This window comes from Anas platyrhynchos, chromosome 9 (assembly GCF_047663525.1).
Source record: "Anas platyrhynchos isolate ZD024472 breed Pekin duck chromosome 9, IASCAAS_PekinDuck_T2T, whole genome shotgun sequence".
NCBI classification, from domain to species: domain Eukaryota; kingdom Metazoa; phylum Chordata; class Aves; order Anseriformes; family Anatidae; genus Anas; species Anas platyrhynchos.
In genome coordinates, this window is record NC_092595.1 from 4,264,581 (window position 1) to 4,284,330 (window position 19,750).

Below are 19,750 nucleotides of genomic sequence, written 5' to 3' on the forward strand. Positions count from 1 at the left end.
CAGGTAATATTTCTTTTTTCTAAAAAAGTAATTACTAGTGAAGTAAAGGATGGGTTTAGGCATCCAGAGGTTTCAAACGACATGAAGTATTTGGTGCTACTATTATAAGAGGTGATTTATCCCAGCGGATCCAGAAGGCTGGTGCAATGAAAATATTTCTGGATACTGTTACTGCTTACCATGCACAAAATCCCTCAAAGAGAAATATCTGAACCATCCTGAAGAGTAATGCTGGAAAGAACCCCAGTACGGGTGGTTTCTCACAGCGTACGTGTTCTTAATTTCATTCTCTTTCTTTTTTTTTTCTTGAAGACTCCAGTAAACCACAATTAATATTTACTGTTGAAAAAATACAGGTTCACTCAGTTTTTAGAACCGTAAGCTGCAAACCTGTAATTGAAGCGTGTGCAAGATTATTTGGTTGATTACCCATTTTCACAATGATAGGTTTCTCGTTGTGTGTGAAAACTAAATGATAATGTTTAAGTCACGACTGCACCTTGCCAGCCTCTGAACGGCGATGTGCAGAGCTTTCCGTAAGGTAATATCAGAGTCTCGTAGCATAAAGCAGTAATTGATGTGACTGATCTGCGAGTGAACTCTGCAAGGTGTAAGATGAATAGCAATGAAATTGCAAAAGCTGCAGTAATGAGGCAGGCTGTATTTTAGTCTGTTTTACTAGAGGTGTGCTGCTACGGATTGTGCTGGTTTATGGTAGGCTGCATAGCAAAGAACGTCTGAGCATAAACTCAAAATTTTAGTTTTAGGTTATTTCAGGTAGACTTCCAAACTGTTAAGTATTTTGACACAGAAGTTATATCAGAAGTAGAAATTCTCTTGTACACACATTGTGCGAAGAGAGGGATATATATATCATGTATGTGTATTTTTATTTTTATTTTTTCCAAAAAAAATTGTTTCTAAACCAAACCCTGGTGGTATTTGTCAGACATCTTCACTTGGATAGCGCCCTTCCTTAGCGGTAAGTGTCGAAACACCTCCTAGGTACCTTCCACTGGTTCCTCTGTGGCAGCATTTGGCACTAAGCGGGCAGTTCCTCGTTTCAGTCTGGTAATTGTGGCACCATGGAGAATACTTCAGAAACCCACCAAGTCACACAGGCCATGTGAAATGGGACTTGACCTTCTGGCTTTGTCAATCCTCCTCAGAGAAATTGTATGTGAAGACATGATGTGAAGGCAGAAAAATGAGAACGATTGGTAAATCGGGAGTGGTTAAACGGATTGAAGAAGGCCACCTCTGCATGCACGCTGTGTTTCCCCCATACGATGGTTTGGGCAGAGCTTTGTCAACACAAATAAAGCGGGTATTTAATCCTTAACTCCATTTGTTTCTCCAGTTCTATCCCTGGCAGCACACACACTGGGTCTGAATTTCTTTACTTGCCAAAATTTTGGCTGGTTTCTGGGGCTGAAGATCCCTGACAGCACGGCCACCGGCTCCAGGGGGGCGAGAAATCAGCACGTGGCACTCACGGGCAGGGGGAAGGAGCGATGGATGGGCTGTCACGGGTGGGATCCGAGGGGCAGCTGGAGTTAAAAGGGTCGTGAAGTTTATGCATTATTGACAGAATATCCATAATGACTCCTTAGGAGCTATTATACAGTGATATGTGAAGACCTTAGTTGGGGATGATTTAATTTATGAATCATTGCTGTGATGGATTGCCTGTTATGTCAGACTGGCTGCTGCACTGACTCTGTGTTCTTAACTCATTATGAAAGATTTTATGCAAAGTAATTGCTGTACAACAGCCACTCTTCAGAATGAAATAATGTACATGCTTTTCCCCCCCTCCTAACAGCGCAGGCTTTTGTTCACATTATGAGCAACGTTCGCTTTGTGAAGTATCATCTGGAAAAGCTTTGCTAGGAAGCAGCGCTGCTGAAGAACAGAGCTTCTGAAATGGCAAATATTTCGGAGGCCTAATCTTTCGGGTTTCAGGTTTCCTTCCGTTTAATGAAGTATCACGTTAATTCACACACAGGCCCTGTATCGAGAGTCTTCATTCACAAATCCTCCAGAGGATCTTAGGGGTTGGTTCTAAAATGTCTGAAGTGGAATTGAAAAGTAATGGCTTTTTATTATTTTGGTAGTCTTCCTGTACAGTCTTCAGTGAGGCTCATAATCTTTCCCTGCCTTTCTCTCCTCACTGCATAATAAAGGTAGCAATGTTTCCTCTGTAGAAAAAATGGAAAAGCACTTTTTTTTTTTTTTTTTTTTTTTTTTTTTTTTAAGCAATGCAAAATGATGGGACTGGGGCGGGGAGAAGTTTGTCCTTGTGCAGTGCAGGGGCTGGCAGGAATCTCTGTCAGCCCCCAGTAAGGAGCTGCGTTAACACGGTACACACTTAATTTGTTCTGCTCCTCAGGCGCTGAGTTGCTAGTCCTTGTTAAGAGAGAACATAAACACAGGAATCCACGGCACGGCTTCAATAGTTATTTTTAAAAAATCTTAATTCCTTCATTCTGCTTTCTTAATTCAAAGCAGGGCTGAAATTGTAATCTGCTGGGAAACATAAAAATGGATTCCTCTGGGTTAAAAAATTCAAGTGTGGGTTTAAAAATAACTCGAGTGATCCTTTTTCTTTCCACTAATATGTCCTATTTTTAAAGCCGAGATGAAATCTTCAACTTTTTTTTTTTTTTTAATAAGTGGATGAATAACTTACAAGTGCAATCCCAGAAATATTGTAAGAGGCTACGAGCTCCTCTGCCTGGGACAAGATTGATGATGTTAGCCTGACTGGCAAGTGTGCAGTTTACATGCTAATAGAAACTAGGCTGTCTTGCAGGGAGCAAATACATTGCAGAGTAAGTGTGGAATGTTTATTAGTCCCAGTAAAGTGCAGCGGAGACAGTACAAATGATGTAAGAGGAATGTTGTGCAGGAAATATAAGTCATTAGATCAGGCATATGTGTTTCTTGGCCCAAACCCCTTTGTTTTATAATCAATCCGTAAGGAATTAGTGCAGACAGACGTCGCGCTCATCGCCGCCCCCCGCGCTGGATTCGGCAGAGGTGCAGCAGCTCCACTAATGCCTCCCCATGGCTCCAGAAATCAAGGATGGGTAAGACCTCGTAGGAAAACTTGAAGGCGACCCATACTTGGTTTCAGGGGCTGTGTGGCCGTCGTCGACGTTGGGTATCACTGCGTGTGCGCCCGCACGTGCTTTGTTTTCTTATCCAAAATGATTCGTGCATGGCCAAAAAACAATTTTGCTTTTACCCTGCTTGCAGTGAAGTTTATGACAATGACAATGAAAAATGGAGTGAATCACAGTAAGATACCCTGCTGCAGTCAGAAATATCAAGCTCACTTCTTGCTGGTGATGGGGAAATCGGGGAGGGTTTAAGCTCTTGCCCTCCTTGTTATTGCACAAGTCATAAATCTGAGGGAGATTTTATGGCTTAGCAATTAAAAACAAAATTAAATTTATCCCTGCTGTAGACTGTAAATACTTTTATACAAAGCACCTCGGCTTTATTGACTGGAGCTTCTTTGTAAACTAGGATATCTTTATTTCATGATTCGGTATAACCCATTACCTATAGAAGAAATTACTTACAGAAGATTGTGTTTTGATTTTAACGTTACTCTAGGTTTTGAGATGGAAGGGAATCACATTTTTGTGCTGTCCCTACTTTTCCTTGAAGAGTAGAAAATTCAAATTAGGTTCCCTTTTGGGAAGCCTGGCTTTATGCAAGTGTACTCAAATATAAGAAGAAACACAATAATGACTGTGACTTCTTGTACCTTCCAGTAGCAAAACCTCTTGCTTGTGCTCACTGGACAAGTCTTACAAGTTTTCATTCAGCACAGCCAGGGATTTACACAAATTCCTGTTCACCATATTAGAATGGAAATCTCCCCCCTCCAAATGATGTTCATATTAACTGCAAGTAAACCTGGGGTAGAGCTGGCAGGGGGTGACTGAGCCTGAGCTGCCTGCCTGGTGCTACCGAAGAGGCATTTCGGCTGGAGAGTGAGCAGATTTCCCTGGGTTCCACGGGAATATAGCAAAAATCTGTGACTGTTTCTCCTGGCAGTGAATCTGATCGTGTTTGCCTATGCAGGTGTCGCTCTCCATTACTCTAATATATCTTAGATTTGGTGCTCTTCGAAACACCTGGCAAATGTGGTGGGCTGAGCAATCGGCACTTTGCTGCAGAAGATGCGTTTGGAGGCTTCTCTTGGTTTTGGTTTGCCTCCAGGTACAGGCAGAAGCATGTGGACAAGGCAGTACGAGCAAATACAGCAGCTTTTGTATGACCAGTTGTTGACAATGATCTTAAAACAAACCACCCGCTCTAAATATCCCTCAAAAGTCACCAGCAGTGTCTTTTTAAACTAAAATGCTTAGAAATAAGAAAAACCCTAAAATGGTGCTTTGATATAAATAGAAAATTCATGTACTGGAAGGCTCTGGCAAAAGAGGTTGTTTTTTTTTTAAAGAATAAAATTAACATCCCTGTATGCCATTTATCTTTATCCTTCCTAATTTGCATACTGGCAATCAAAATAACCTACTCCCCCATTCTTTGAATAGGCTTTTCAAGCCTGTTTCTTTTTTTAATTGCTCTATTTCCTGCTGGCGTATAAGATAGGGTCTTTTTTTTTTTTTTTTTTTTCCTCCTTCATATTTGTGCTATAATAATTTTCAGATACATGTTCTTCTAGGAATATAAGGTTTTCAGTAGTATATTTTTAAAGCTGATTTACTGTTTTCCTTTTATTAGCTTAAGGGTTAGAAGCTTTGGGCAGATTTTAAAGTCTGTGTTTGATCTTTTTTTTCCTATGAAGATGACAGTTCATGGCAATCAGTGAGCTTTATCTCTCTGGGTTTCCTGCTAAATAAGTATCTCTTAATATGAAAGTGTATTTTTACATTTTAAACAGGGGCTGTTTCAGAAGTGGTTTTTAACTTTTTAAAACAATGATAATGGTAAAAGATAATCCCTTAATAACATTAAAAACCTAAAGTTCATTCTTTACCTTCTATATTTTCTCCATGTAGGTTTTACAGTTGATAAGGAGGATGCCAGCAGGATATATGCTGTTTGTAAATCCAAAACTGAATGCAGCAATGCTCAGCCATGAATATGGGCGCTGGTCATGAAACTGCTCCCTGTAATACAGCAGGTGACTGCTTGAGTTGGGCCTGTTAAAAGGAAAATGTTCTTATTTCACCGAGAGAATACATATCCTAGTCATTCTTCTTTGCATGTTGACATTTTCATTTGCTATTTAGAGAACAGGTCTTCTCTACAGTTTGTGCAGGCTGTGCCTGTTGGGTTTGGATGTGCCGTCACATCCTGCTCTATACAGCCCTGCTAACTCCAACACCACTTCATCCTGCTTGCCCCTGGCTGTCTTCTCTTGTCTTGGGCTTTTTGTCATCTGGGGAAGTAGCTGTGGTTGGAACATCCCTGCTGCTTATATACTGAGCCCCTTTTCTTCCTTCTGCTATACTTCTCCTTTCAAGAAATACCCTTTGTCTTTTTCCATATGCCAAGTTTTCCCTGTATCCATGTTTTTCTTGTTATTCATTACCCAGGATAAAAATACCTATCGCTGTTGATTAGTGTTGATTACAAGAAAGTACATCAGAGCTTTTGCGTATAAATAAATTAATTTCATTAATAGCTATTGTTACCTGTGAAAGCTAAGGAACATGGGGAGGCTGCAGCACGTCTGAAGTGCTGGAGGTATTGCTGCCTTTTATCAAGTTTCTACTTCGGTGCAGAATTACTTGTAAGGGCCAACCCCAGTGAATCTGTATCCAGTGAAAAGGGGGAGAATTGCCTAAGTGTGAATCATTTAACCATGCAATTAGCACGTTCATTGGGAAGCACGTGAAGGAAGATACAAGAATCCTCGGGGGCACGCTGGTTGAATACCAATGCCTTAATTAAAATCCCTTTAAATATCTCAGTGCTCCGCAGTTGGGACCACCTCTTCCATATCGCGGGGCCATCTTTTCTTGTAAAGTATACATACAGCACGAGATGTTTATCTTGTACAGAAACACTTTCTTTTGGGGGCACGTAAAAGCCTGGAAGGCTCCTGGGTTTATACAAACGTCGGAGGGCTGTGAAGATCCATATTGTCCTCCCGCGGGGCGATGTGCGCCCGCGAGCTCTGTTTGGGTTGTCCGTCTGGTCTCCTTTCTTTGTTGAAACTATGAAATGCGCAACGTAAACACACAGCATAAAGAGCTGAAAGCAAATGTGTTCTATAAACTTCGTTGCTTCAGGCTTCGGTTTTTGAAAGGCTCTGAAGTGCGAGTTCCCAGCCTCCCTGCACCGGTGCTGAATCAGCAGCCGCTCCCCTTTCATCTCTCTGCTGTGATCCGTTCCACCAGGCTCAGGTTGGGTTGTCATCTTATCTGCTTGCTGTCTACTTTTGCTCCTGCTCTTTTCAGTTATTTTCTTCTCTGCTGTTTCCTATCCTATCTCTCAAAACTACAATTTTGGGACCTCTGAGCCCCGTGAACCTAAAGAAAGAACAGATGCTACTGCCTCGGAGTCCGCATTTCCTCTGGCTGCTGTTACCAACAGGACCAGAAACCAGGATGCAGCTCTCAGGTAGTAAAGTAAATCCGGGAGACAGCTTTTTTTGGGAAAAAAAAATAGCAACTATCACAAGGCTCATGCCAAATCTCAAGGCAGATTGCAGTGGGGAGGCACGGCTGCCCCGAGCCCACCCAGCAGTACCTGTCCCTGCTTGGGGTCACCTGCATGCCCCAGCTGGGAAGGAGCAGAGTCAGAGACAGGTTTTCACCTGCCAATAGCCTGTGCTTGGCTCAGAAGTGTCCCTTTAAGTAAGCCCTTCATGCTTATGTTGCTTTATAAAGTTTGTAAAGTTTTCCCATTCGATTTGCTGTTGCTAGGTGCTGGGTGTTGTTTTTTTTTTTTTTTTTTTTCCTTTTTCCAGTGTGCTTGTTATGAAGAAGCCTTCAGCAGGCTAAGAATATTTTATAAGGTTAGAAAATGGTGTTAAATGTTAATTAGCAGTTGCATAATCCCAGGTGGCATCCTCTAACATGCACTCGTCAGTTTTTAATGAGTGTCACTCGTGCACATCAAACTCAAAATTAGCTTTCTTTCCTGAGCACTCTGTTTGATTTTCACACTCACTTCCCCTCCCCTTCTCCTTTGATGTTACTGACACAATATATCATGCTGGCATTTGCTTTGGTTTCATCTCCAATGCACATTGTCATGTAGCTAGTTAATCTGCTACATATACACATCCTCATATCCACAGAAGCACATCTTGACTTTTTTTTTTTTTGCTTCTTAGGCATAGCCTCTGGTAACTTGAATGAGGGAATTTGGAAGCAAGGGGTTTTTAGCTTGCAGTAGGAGAACTAAGAGAGCTGCTCTTCAAACCTAGCTGGAGGTGACCCTCACTTACACCACCTTCCATCCGAAGTAGAGGTGGAAGGGTATTTAGCTCCCATAAATCCAAGCTTAGTCCTGCATGGGAATGCCCTCTACGGGTTGTCGGGTTTTGGATATTTTGGGGAAAAGTATTCCTAAATGAGAAAGTTGCCAAGCCCCGTGGTGTTTGTAGGTCTGCCTGGACAGGGGGGGCGAGCTGATAATTGTGGCTCGTGCATCGAGTCTCTGGCTGCTCTCAGATGAGGCGGCTGGAGCAGCGCTGCCCGGACAGCTGGCAGCAGGGAAAGTGCCCACATGTAGGAGGGATGCAAATAAAGGGGCAATCAGGCTGAGTAAGAACATTTCAACTCCTACGGAGACTTTCTCTCACCTTTCTCAGCTTGAGCAGCTCTGCAGCCCCACGTCTGGGAAGTGGCCCCTCAGTAAATCACGCAACAACCCAACAGAAGCTCAGATAACTGAATTTTCTTCATTGAGCATTTCCATTCGTTTCCTTGCTTGTTGAAAGCACAACTCCCCCTCCTTAGCCCCTCACTGCCTCTCTTCTACATGCACAGTTTCTCCCTTTGCCTCTGATTTTGATCATGTAAGTAATTTTGCTTTGGTCTGCATTTTGCTTTGATTTTTATTTGTTAAGGAAGGAATCCTTCTAAGCATCGGGATGATTTTGTTTTGTTAAATGGAGTTGTTAGCTCACTTGGCAGGAGACTCTGTACAGACTTTGCTTTGATTTCCCCTAAGAATACCATGTGTTTGAAAAATATTGGCTTCTTGACACCGTCGTGCCAATGACCTCTCTTTCCAATAGAACAAACTCGGCTTTAAATTATTTTTATTAATCAAGATTTTATCTCTTACCAGAGATTGACAGTTTTCCAAAATCTTTTTGACAGCTACTGTTACATGCAAGAGGTGAACCAGAATTAACGATTAAGAGGTCCGGGCCTGATTCCCGCTGTTATTTACTGAAATCAAACGTGGGGGAAGCTCGCTGATCCTCACGCAGTTACACCAGTGTAAATGAGATTACAATCCAGTCGTGTAGCCAGGAAAATGAAAATGTCATGGCAATGACTTGTGTCCAGCTCCTGAAATAAACAGATCAAGCAGTAGTAATTACATTTTTCTTTCACCCTCTCTGCACACAGACAATTTTCACCATCTTTTGATGATCCGTACTGAAAATACATACGATAATAAATACTTCCACACTCATTGCTGGTTTGCAAGAGTAATGAAGTCTCTTAATAAGAAGAAAGTAGCAGGATCATACACAAGTTGTTGAAATGTCAAAAGGCCCCTCTATTTTCTGCAAGTTTTCAGTTAAAAATGTCTGGGTTTTATTCAACTTGGAGCAAAGGGAAAAAATACAAAGACTTTTTTTCACCCCCTTATCTCAGCAACATGCAGATGCCCTGATCATGGTCAGAAGATCAGTGCAGCCCCTGCCCAAGGAGGGAGTAGGGATAACATCCCACGGTGCAATGACTGCCTGCTCCCTCTGTTCTTCTCCAGTGCAATTTCGGTGTTCTCATTGCATGAGAGAACTTAAAAAGACCGCTCCAATATTAATTAAACCCTTTTTGATGCTTTGTAAGAAAAGGCAATCCATTCTAATAGGAATCAAGCCCTTGCTGCTCCTGAACTTGCATCTCTTCTAAAGCCATCTGGAAACTCAAATGTAGTAGATGACTCCGAGACAGAAACTATAATTTTTTCCAGTCTGGACCAGAAGTTGAATGTTAAAAATTTAATGAGCTAGCTTGCTATTGTGGGATTTGGCACCCCATTGGAGTTTCTTAAAAGCTTTGAATAATAAGCAGTATCTATTAGGCGTGAATTTAGGCTCATTTTGGTACTTTGTCTGTCTTCAGGCTTTCGTATTTTGTGTCTCCAGGTATTTGGAGTGCTGTCCACTGACACTTTGAAGGGATAGGCGCCGTTAAAGAGGCTGTATGTTTCACACCATTTCTGTTGGTGGGTTATTAGACAAAATACCAGCTTCCTCTGGAAGATCTCCAATCATCTCATGTGTGTTTGTGGCCGAGCACGTAGTGCCAGGCCTCCTAAAAGCAGGCTTATTCCTCTGTGTCTGCTCAGCCATCTGCAGCCGCCTTACAGTGCCGCCTGAACTCTGCCTCAACCTGGGAGAAGAGAGCAGGAAGGTGTTTGCAGTGCAGTGCTTCTTGTTCTGCTTCCTGACATATAATTATATATTTTCAAGTACTCATACTATAATATGTGAAACCTATTCATTTGGAGGGCACGATTTTTTTTTTCCTTGCTTTTGAATGATGGTTTACTTGCTGCTGTAGGATATTCTGCCTTCTGAGAGACAGAAAATTGGTCAGTTCTGCCAATATTTGGAGTTATAAACCATTGCTTGAACTTTATGATAGCATTAATCCCAGTGCATAGATTGTTACTACGGTTAAGGCCCGTCTTATCAGCTCTAACAGCCCGTGGTATTGCTTCAAGCCATTAAGCAACAAATTGGCTGTAACAAATAATTTCCTTGCACTCCCCCCTTTGTAATGAGAAGTGTTGTATTTAACATGATGCTCTCTTCTGTGCAGTTGTCACCACCAGACAACGCCACCAGCTCCTCAGTCTGTGTAACTGCCCTGTTATTCCCTCTCTTGGGGACTTTTTTGGACGAGATGAGATCAATTGCAAAGTATTTTGAAGTGGTTTTGGAGTAGTAAAGTTCAGGAACCCTGTGAAATCTGTGCTTGGGTGTTTTCCTAGTCCAAGACAATTTCTAGGCCAGACAAATACAGACTGAAATCTGGTTTGGTCATCTATTTCCATGTCAATATGAAGTTTTATATGCTCATAAACTCGTTTACAGAAAGTCCTGGCAGAAGAGGAATGTCAGAAGATGGAATTGCTGATGAAAAGTTCATAATTATTGAATGGAATTATTAAATAAAACTGAAGATGTGAAAACATCAGAATACAACCCGATTTTGAAAGGAAACTCTGGAGCTGTGTTATGTCATCTTCTCACTTGCGTTGTGTTCCAGCCTGATTTATTCAAACTCTAAGTTGTGCACTGGCGAGAAGCAGCCCGTTGTCCTGAACATATTCTCTGTGCTTACAGCTTGTTCCACCAAAGAGAGGAATAAGGGCTTTTGCAGGCTCTTTCATTGTAGTTTAAAGGAAAAAGAAACAAATGTAGATAGATACAGGGTATCTGAAGACACAACAGGATGGACAGGACTTGCTTCATGGCAGCAGCACTACTTCCACGTGCGTCCCATCGACAGGTGCTGCACATGAACAAAGTCCCTGTCCCTGTGCCTCCGAGTGGGCACAGGTGGAACAAACACACTTGTCTGGAGCTGGTGGGCCTCATTCATCCCTCTTTTGTTTCACTTTGTTACTGCATCAGAATTAATTTTGTTTCTGTGGAAATCAGCTGAGAGCTGGCCCAAACGCATCTCTTGAAACAGCCGAGCAGCTGGGAGCAATGAGCAATTGCACTGCGGGTCAGCATCACACCTGGAGCTGGGAGCTCACCAATGTGCCCTGCTGTGAGATAAGCTAGGAGAGCGAGGTAGCTCTGCCTTCTTCCTTGACCACGTTATTTGAGTATCACTTTGAAATAAATGTTGGACTGCAGCTACTCTGAGTGATCTGCTGCAGGCTGATATAGGCTTTTCACTGATGCTGACTTGGGCAGGGTAATTTAAAAACCTCTTCTGCTGCCTTTAGCCTTGAACAGCCCAAAAAGCCAAGACACAGAGCTTTAGAGAAAGGTATGCACCAGCATTGGCACACTGATGGAGCCATGGTGACACTGCAGAGGACACCGTCAGGTGAGAGGTGGGTGGTGTTTTGTTATCCACGTTAGCGAGGGAATTGCTGGTTGAAATTCCAGTGAGCTTGGAAACTTGCAAATTTGTTGAAAGCTTTTGGTGATGCAGGGAACAAGGATGTCATTTGGCTCTGCAAAACTTAAAACAGGAAGGTGAGAAGCAGGGGGGCTGATTTTCCTTTTAGTGTAACGTACATCGCAAATAAGTGCTGAAATCAGTGAGCTGCACAAGTGTAAAAATTGGAGAAAGCAAAAAGCAAACCTGTCCATTACCATTTAACTTGTAAACTCAATATATCTGATAAAGAAATCATTTAGAAATAATAAACATGCCATTTTTACAGTCACATTTCAGAGCAAAACCACACTTGAAGGGCTATAATTGTGACCTACATTTTGAATTATTTGATAAGGCTGACCCCCCATGATGATCTCGAATTAAAATCTTATAAATTACCACTTTCTGGCAAATAGGCTTGCTGTTATCATTTCACTCTGACATTTATTCTTTGCTGTGGGTCACTGCTTTATTACTGTAAGAGCTTTTGGCCAAGTGCTGTTCCCAAAGCATAGGAAAGACGTTAAAGGTTAATTTCTTGCAAACTGTGAGAAAATGTTACTTCTCATTCATTTAGACTTGCATTACTGAATTTGCATTCTTTTTATAGTATGTGTATTAGTATGTAGCTAAAATCCCTCACAGCAAATCAACCAATAAATTGCACTGAATTACAGTGTGGTAATGAATTGCTTGTCATTTGCTTTCCAACAACAATAACAATTTTTTTTAATGCTCTTGGCCAGACAATTAACATATCCTCTTGTGGCGTAACTCTGAAGTCTTTGGAGTTCTGCCTGTGGAGCATTTGGCCCAAAAGTTACACATGCCATAAAAGTTGTTTGTCGTGTCTTTATCTGCGTGTGTCTGGGGCTGTAGCCCTCTATAAAAAATTATGATGATGAGAGCAAATATTTGGATCTACTGTGTGCCGAGTCTTTGAGTGGACAGGCAATTCCCTGGAAATGCTCAGCTATACCTCAAAGGCAAAATGGTTTTTGGCTGGCCAACACGAGGCCGGCTAGGCTAATCCCCACCAGGAAGAGCCCTGTGAAGTGTTTATTCACCCCATAAACAAAATTCTTCGGGGATTTGACAAGGGAACTTCACGTGGTGGATTTATTGGGATTTACCCGACCAGCCCTCCAGGTGGTGATGAGGCCAGAAGGAGGCAGGGGTGATGTGAGTGGGTAATTGCCCAGTGAAAATGTTGTACTCCATGTGAATTTTTAGGTAATAATGTCTATCTTCCTAATGGAAACTTTTGCAGAGGGAACTGTTAATTATCTCCATGCTCATTTGGGATCTAGAAGGAGGTGAACAAAAATGTCATATCCATGTGTTGCGTGTGCAAGTACTTCTGCCCCAGGGAATCGAGGTTGTCCTTAAAGAAAAAAGTGGGGTACAGCATGGGACTGATACCAGTAAAGGTACCCCCATGCCTAAGTCCCTTTGGTATTGCTCAGAGGAGTTCAGTAATGTAGAGGAGGAGGGAGAGAAGCATCGGCACAGCTCTATGCCAGACAGAAATGATTAAAAAATGAATCATGGCTTACAATGTGTGAGTTATCACTGGTGGTTCCCTGAAGAAATAGGTTAATAAAGTTGTGGCCTAATTAAATCACAGACCTTGTTTGTCTTCTTGCCCATTTGAGGCTGACATCTTCCAGACTTCCCCATGACACCGACCCAGAGTCTCGCGTGGCAGTGGGAGCAGGTGAGATGCTTTGCACATGCGGTCACCAAAGCTTTCCCCTTTTCCACAGGGTGGGGACTTGTACCAATTAGTTTATTGTTTACTAGTTGGGTTTGCAGATAGTTTATGCTCGGCGTCAGGAAACATCTGTGTGGTCTCTCCCGAGGCTTCTGGCATTACTCTACCGTCTAGCCTTCATGCTCGCCAATTATTTTGGCCATCTCGCAGTCTCCCTCTACTGCCAAGTTTGGAGGCTCCTGAAAATAGGTAATTAAATGTGTAACCTGGGGGTGTGAAAAATCTCTGCATCGTAAGGGCTCTGCTTCGCTTCAAACTGCACGAGTCGTTCGTACAGCACGAGGAAGATTAGCTGCGCTGTCAAGGATTACACAAGGTTTGTGTCAGTGCCAGCTACCAATTATTTGTGTTTGGGGGGCTCCCAGGGGAGGCAGGCAGGTGGCACTCGCTGCCCTGGCACTGGTGGATCGCTGCCACCCAGCCCAGGCCTGGCACTGGCAGAGACTGGAGCTGGCTCCCAGGGATGTGCTGGAACAGTTGGGTGGCAGAAAGCAAGGAGTTCATCGCTCCTGGCACAGGAAGAGGTTCTTTTGCAAGGGAAGATTGGTAAAATACTACTGTGGTACGTTGTGAGGTGTCAGTGTACAACAGGGAATATGTATGTATTGCCTCAGATGTACATCCTACTATTTATGGCTTTGTAAGGGTTAAGATATGAATCAGAGCATTTAATGTGTCCCAGTTCACTATACGTTCACCATAAAGTGAGTCTGACCTTTTGAGATTTTATTCTCTTCTTTAGTTTGTAAGCATATTCCCTTTATGCTTTTATCCCGATTTAGAATTTATTTTGAATTAAGCTCATTGACAGTTGTCAGTGAAGGATGTACTTGCTGCTGCCCATGTAAAAAGAGTTTTTGAAACTCAAGCAATTCCCCAAGCCCTGTTAATTCAGAAACATTACAGAGTTTGGAGTTGGCTCGTATTTCATTTGCAGTAAAATCACAACTTTTATCTTTCTTCAGGGAAAGAACGTATTTGCCAGTGACTGGACAAGAATAAGGATTTTGGTGATCGATTTTATAGTGCTAAGGCTATGGAATGCAAGAATTAAAGCAGCTACTGATATGATTATTATAGCTTTAACAGTAAACAGATGTGATGTGCATTTCTCACTGAGCTGGGTTTTTTGATTCCTACTCATCTGTAAAGAAGTGCTAATGAGAACATTTTGGAGTAACTTCTCTGGCTTTTTTTACTGTTTACATTGTATGAGTTGGAGGGCTTGGTTTGGATTTGGACTTGTAAACTTTTTTTTATACAACTCCATTAGATAATATGTGTTTCAGTAGGTGTTTGTTATGAGCTGCAAGGAGAAGAATGACAACAAATGTGTTGGAGATGTCAATACATCAGTATGTGACATTTGGCACTTCGCATTATTTCATCAAGGAAGGAGTTCTTTTAACTCTAATCATTTGGTTGATGTAAAGAACCTTAAGGATTTTGCCATTAAAGATCTCACTTTAGATACTCACCATCTAGATATCTCTTGACTTTTGGACAAACTTGATGTCATATATTCTTCTCCAATGCATTCCTTGTACAGCCCCACAGCCCTCATTTCTCTGCCAGTCTACTTGACAAAGACATCAACTGCTGGCACCTTCTGACTGAAGAAATCTGGCCTTTCATTGTTAGCCTGTTTTCGTAAACTGTCTAAGGATTTAGCAGCTGAGTAAGGAAATCCATTTGGTGTTGGGTCATCTGAGCTCAGTGCTGCAATACAAGCAATAATAATAATAGAAGCAATACAATATGGAAAGGAAGTGTCTTGAGCCTAGAATATTATCACTTAATCAGTGCCCTTTGAGTTGCTTATAGATGCTACACCCGTACGCTAAATTTGGAATTTGCTGTGTTTAAGTGTTAATAGCACATAATCCTTTTTTTAAACTTGGTGGTAATTAAATTTCTGTTATTTAGCAATGTTATAAAACTTTATCTTCATACTATTACTGGAAATAAAACCAATTCTAATTTGGTTTGCTAAATTGAGACACAATTGTCTTATGTCTTGAAGGGACATGGTTTCCTTATGAGCCCAGACTTAATGTAACAGAACTGCAGTTTGGATTTATTTCTAAAAACAAATTATAAACAGAAATAAATCATACAGTTTCTTTATTCAGTAAAAATAATTTATATGGGATACAGTTTCCAAACTAGTGATTTGAAATTTTTTCAGCATTATTCTCCAAATCTGTATTGCAAAGCAGCTGTACCTTCCCCTGCCTCATAGTGTGCGTTGCATCACGGCTCCAGTTAGGTCTTGTATCAGTCCTGCAGCAAGGATTACAGCTGTAACTCCAATATCCTGTAAGGAGAGGATGCCACACAAATACGGGGGAAGTGGCAGGACTTCCATTTGTTATTAAGTGTCTGACAAGGAGAAATAAATTAGTTTCAGAAACGAAATACGAGCCTTTCCAAATCTTATGCCAGGAGAGAAGGTGAGTGTTTCTCCACACTGTAGTAGGACTGGAAACAACTGCTAGGGGAGTGGGTTAAGGAGAATAACGAGGGTCTCCCTTCTTGTGGTGTTCTTCCCTCCTGCTCTCCAGCTGCTTTCAGCCCCTTGCTCTGGATGACTCTTATATTCTTCATTCATAGACAAACATATGAATTTGTCCTTTAGGTAAACACATTCCTGCTTTAAAGGGTTCTGAAATCGCTGCCAGGTACAAGTAAATGATCAAAATGTGCTAACAGCTCCAGGTGTAATTTTTGGCTTATTGATTTTTGTCTGTGGATGGCTACAGTACGTTTAAAAGGAGACAAGGCAGGCAATGGAAAGCAGGGGAATATCCTTCAGTGGCAGGGGCTGGCCGGGTGACACAACAGATCTTCTGCTGTACACTCTGGTCTTCTGCAAGTTGAAATTGAGAGATTTCATTTAATGCAAGTAGCAAGGATACAATGTGCAACTTGAAAATAAAGAAGAAATACAGCATTAGCTATAGATAGTCACTGTTAAGGATTCTCAGAGGCTGTTCGATAGGTGATTGTTCTAACTTTAAATACACAATAGTACTATTTGAAAATCACTTGTACAGACGTGCTATTTCTCCTTGAGTAATAATGATTTACCAGCTTCTCTTTTATCTTTTGGGTGTCCAGGGCAGTAGCGTTACCACAAGAAAACTAAATTGAGTTTCTTATATCCTATTTCATTCTCTTTAGCATCATTTGACAGGTAACAAAATAAACAACCAAAAAAGAAATTAGATTTTCAAACTATGAAATAACCATACTTATGAAAATACATATATTAAAAAAAAAAAAAAAGGTTTGAGGTGCACTTCAATATCTTCAGTCACATGTACACAGAAAGGATAAGCAAAATATTAACTAATGTAATATTTATATAAGGGACATTTTGGTATTTGCTATGTAGCAAGGACTTGCGACCATTTCATGGAGATTTCTAGACCTTGAGATTTACTAATCTTTTTGATTTGTCACTCTGATGGAATGGAAGTGCTCATGAATTTACTCTAAATAGAATTTTCTAATCATCGTTAGGAAAATTAGAAATATATGGCAGATTAACAAACCAGCCATTCATCTGTTGGGTTAAGCGTACTAACATGATCTTAACAAGCCATGTCGTCTTTTAACACATGCAAAGGACCAAATTATCTGCTGAAAGACTGACATTATGTAAATGTAACATTTGCTGGACCTCTAAACCCTGTGATTAAATTACTGTCTAAATTATTCTGCAATATGAATGTCGCCTACAAAAGGAAAGCTGTAGAAGGAATGACTGTGACATCTTCTGGGTTTACAATATTTCCAGAGCGGGTGTTTGAAATGAACAGTTTGTATATATAACTCAAAACCTTAATGAAATAAGAAGAAAGCAAGCGGAGGATGTGAGGTGAGAAAAACTTTACATAGAGGCAGATTTATCCCAGGGCTTCGGCAAGACTTCCTTAGCGGAAGAAGCATGGCTCAATTAAGAGGGGAATTTCAGACACAAATCAAAACTTCTCACTGGAGAGATTTGTTCCCACCTTCCCTCCATGAATACGCTGGGTAGGCAGAGGCAGGTAATCAGCTTTCACTTAGGACGTTGCGAGACACACGGCTGTAAAACAGAGAAAATAAAACCAGAAGAGTGTGCTGAAACGCTGGCGTTGCGAGTAATTACGTCCCTGAAAGGCTGCAAATAAATCGTGTTCCCTGCAAATAGATGTCTCCTCATATACAATAACTGATCAGTTAACGTGTGCCGTATCATTAACTTGTGTAAATTATCTCAGTCATATCTCACTCATTCAAAAAATTAAAATCTAGCAGAATAAATGTGCTTCAGCAAATGAGGAATTGAGTGTTTTATTAATTGGCTGCTCGTGAGCTGCAACAGCAGCCGCAGACAGAGGCACTTTACAAAGGGCAAGTAACTGAGCCTCGTGGTACACCTGCAAGGTGAAATGTGTGGCTTTTGTGATGGCATAGCACGTGAGCCCACTGTGATGGAGGGTTAGTGTTCTTGTTCCCCTGAAAATCTGTTTTAAAATAACAAAAACAAAACAAAAAAAACAGGCTTGTTGCTTCCCTGGTGGCTCCTTGAAGCTGCAGGTGGAAAGCGGCAGAACTGGGATGCTCCAAGGAAAGACACGGTGCCCACCTCCCCAGCAAGTTAGAGGTTTGACTAAAGCTAAGCTTTATTCTTTTGGAGCTTCTACTCCTTTGTGGAGATGTTTTTTCTGTCTCTTCTCTGTGCCTCTGTCCATGGGCAGGGTTTGGGGAGGCTGTGAGAGGACGGGGCAGCTCCGCAGCTGTTAGATGTTTCCTGCCACTCCTGCTCCGTTCCTCATTCACCCATTGGTAAACACATAATGAGAGGTAAAAGGAGAAAAATGCATTCATTTACCTAAGGCAAGATGTTACATTACTGGCTTTAGAGTGATTGATTTGAGCTAAAGAAAACTGGCAGAAATGAAGATGCAAAAAGGGCAGTGGCAGGGGGAAAGACAGGTAGAAAAGCAAACCAGCGTCAAGCAGAAATTCCTTTTATGTACTTTCAGGCCTTCCAAATGAACCAAAAAATCCAAATCAGACTTTATCCACAATAATTCCTTATAGTTTGTAAGATGCCCTGTCTCATTTGTCCTGCTGGCTACATTTTTCTTTTTTCCAGAAAATAGGCACTGTGCATTTTATTTCACCCTGTAATGCAAACCCCTTCCTAGAGACTTTTGGTCTCTAGATTTCTTTTGTGCATTCAGAAATCTTTATTAGAAAAGTATGACTGGTGCTGGCTCTCAACAGACGGATTTGTAGGGTTCTTTCCACATGACTCTTGTATTATTTTTTTTTTGATCAGTTTTTCTTCAAAGTTTGTTGTTACCCCAAGGCTCCAGCTCTCCACTATCCCTGGTGCTATTTTGTAATCGCAGAGCCCGGTTCCAGGCCCTTGGAATCCTTCCCCATTCTCTCATCAGCTCCATGCGACCTCTCCATTCTTTTTATAAATTCTTGTGGTTTTAAGTTGAAATGAGCAGAAAATTAAGTGTGAACTTTTTACCTGCAACGCATGTGTTATCTTTTCTCAGACTGCCAGACAGCAGGGTTTTGCTGAGAGCCGTATTCGTTTGCGTGCTTCGTGTGCCAAAGCCTCGTATAAGAGGAGAATCACTTGTATGTACGTTATTCAAATGCTGAAGAACTCCAGATGTAATTTCCAGATTAGCTGCGTGTTTCAACAAGCCAAGTTATTGTGGCACTGTTTTCAGATGAAATAAACCTCTCCCAATCCTACAGACCGCTCATGAAAACTCGCTTCTCCTCGTCCCTCTGTGTGATTTCACTCAGCCAGGCAGAGGATGCGGAGGATTTTGTTCAGGTCATCCTGCAGTGAGCCTACCTGTCCCAGCATATTGCTATCTGCCACTTAAATTGAATATGATAGGATTTATTTTGCTCAAAAAAGCTTTGTGAGTGTGTGTGTGTATGATTTTGCTTGTTTTTTTTATTTTTTATTTTTTTATTTGTAAAATACCTGTGGGTGACCTATTGGTTTTTCTTCATTCAAATTCTTCTCCTCATATGGGAAGAAAAGAAGAAAAGTCCTGGGGGAAAACCAAAAACAATCAAAGAAACAAACAAACAAAAAAAAGCCAAAAAAAAAAATCCAAACCTCTCCATAACTGGGAGAAGATTAAGCAGAGAGATGCCCTCGTTTGTGTTATTTCCTCCTTTTGAAATGAAAATCTGGCTTTCTGTGCCATCACACCAAAGGTGTCTCCAAGATTTGCTTCACTGTTGGTTGAAAAGGAAATACGTCTGGTTTGCTGCTCTCCACTCCCTGATCCAGCTTGGTCAGTGTCCTGTAAATGCATCTGAAAATGGTGCCCCAAGCACTTCTGTTTGTGGTTAAAAATTTGAGAGGAAAAAAGACAAGGAGGAGAATCATTGATACGGTCCTTGTTTTTCCAATTTATTCATGTTTAGGGGGGCTAGAGACGCACAGGAAAATAGATGAGCTTAAATGTTATGAGAGTGAGGGCCGACCCTTTATTTATATCACTCTGAAATGTATATTGCTCTTAGTTACACCATAATCCATAGTAATTGAGGAGTTTGGTCATTTCTGGCACAAGTTTAAGTAGTTTTTCAATATCTTGCTCCTGAGCTTAAATTACCACAGGTTTACAGTTGT

General features: G+C 41.4%; 1 protein-coding gene across 5 annotated transcripts in view; it reads left to right on the forward strand.

Moving 5' to 3' along the window:
* LOC101795342 (uncharacterized) overlaps positions 1 to 19,750 on the forward strand; it is a 191,852-nt gene that overhangs the window by 72,968 nt on the left and 99,134 nt on the right. Inside the window, exon 1 of one of the 5 annotated variants that reach the window (XM_072042413.1) lies at positions 10,953 to 11,249. The exons of the other annotated variants lie outside the window; for them this stretch is intronic. Coding sequence (XP_071898514.1) covers positions 11,192 to 11,249 — 58 coding nt within the window. The 5' untranslated portion in view covers positions 10,953 to 11,191. Of the gene's footprint in view, positions 1 to 10,952; positions 11,250 to 19,750 lie in introns of those variants that run through there. 5 annotated transcript variants of the gene reach the window in all.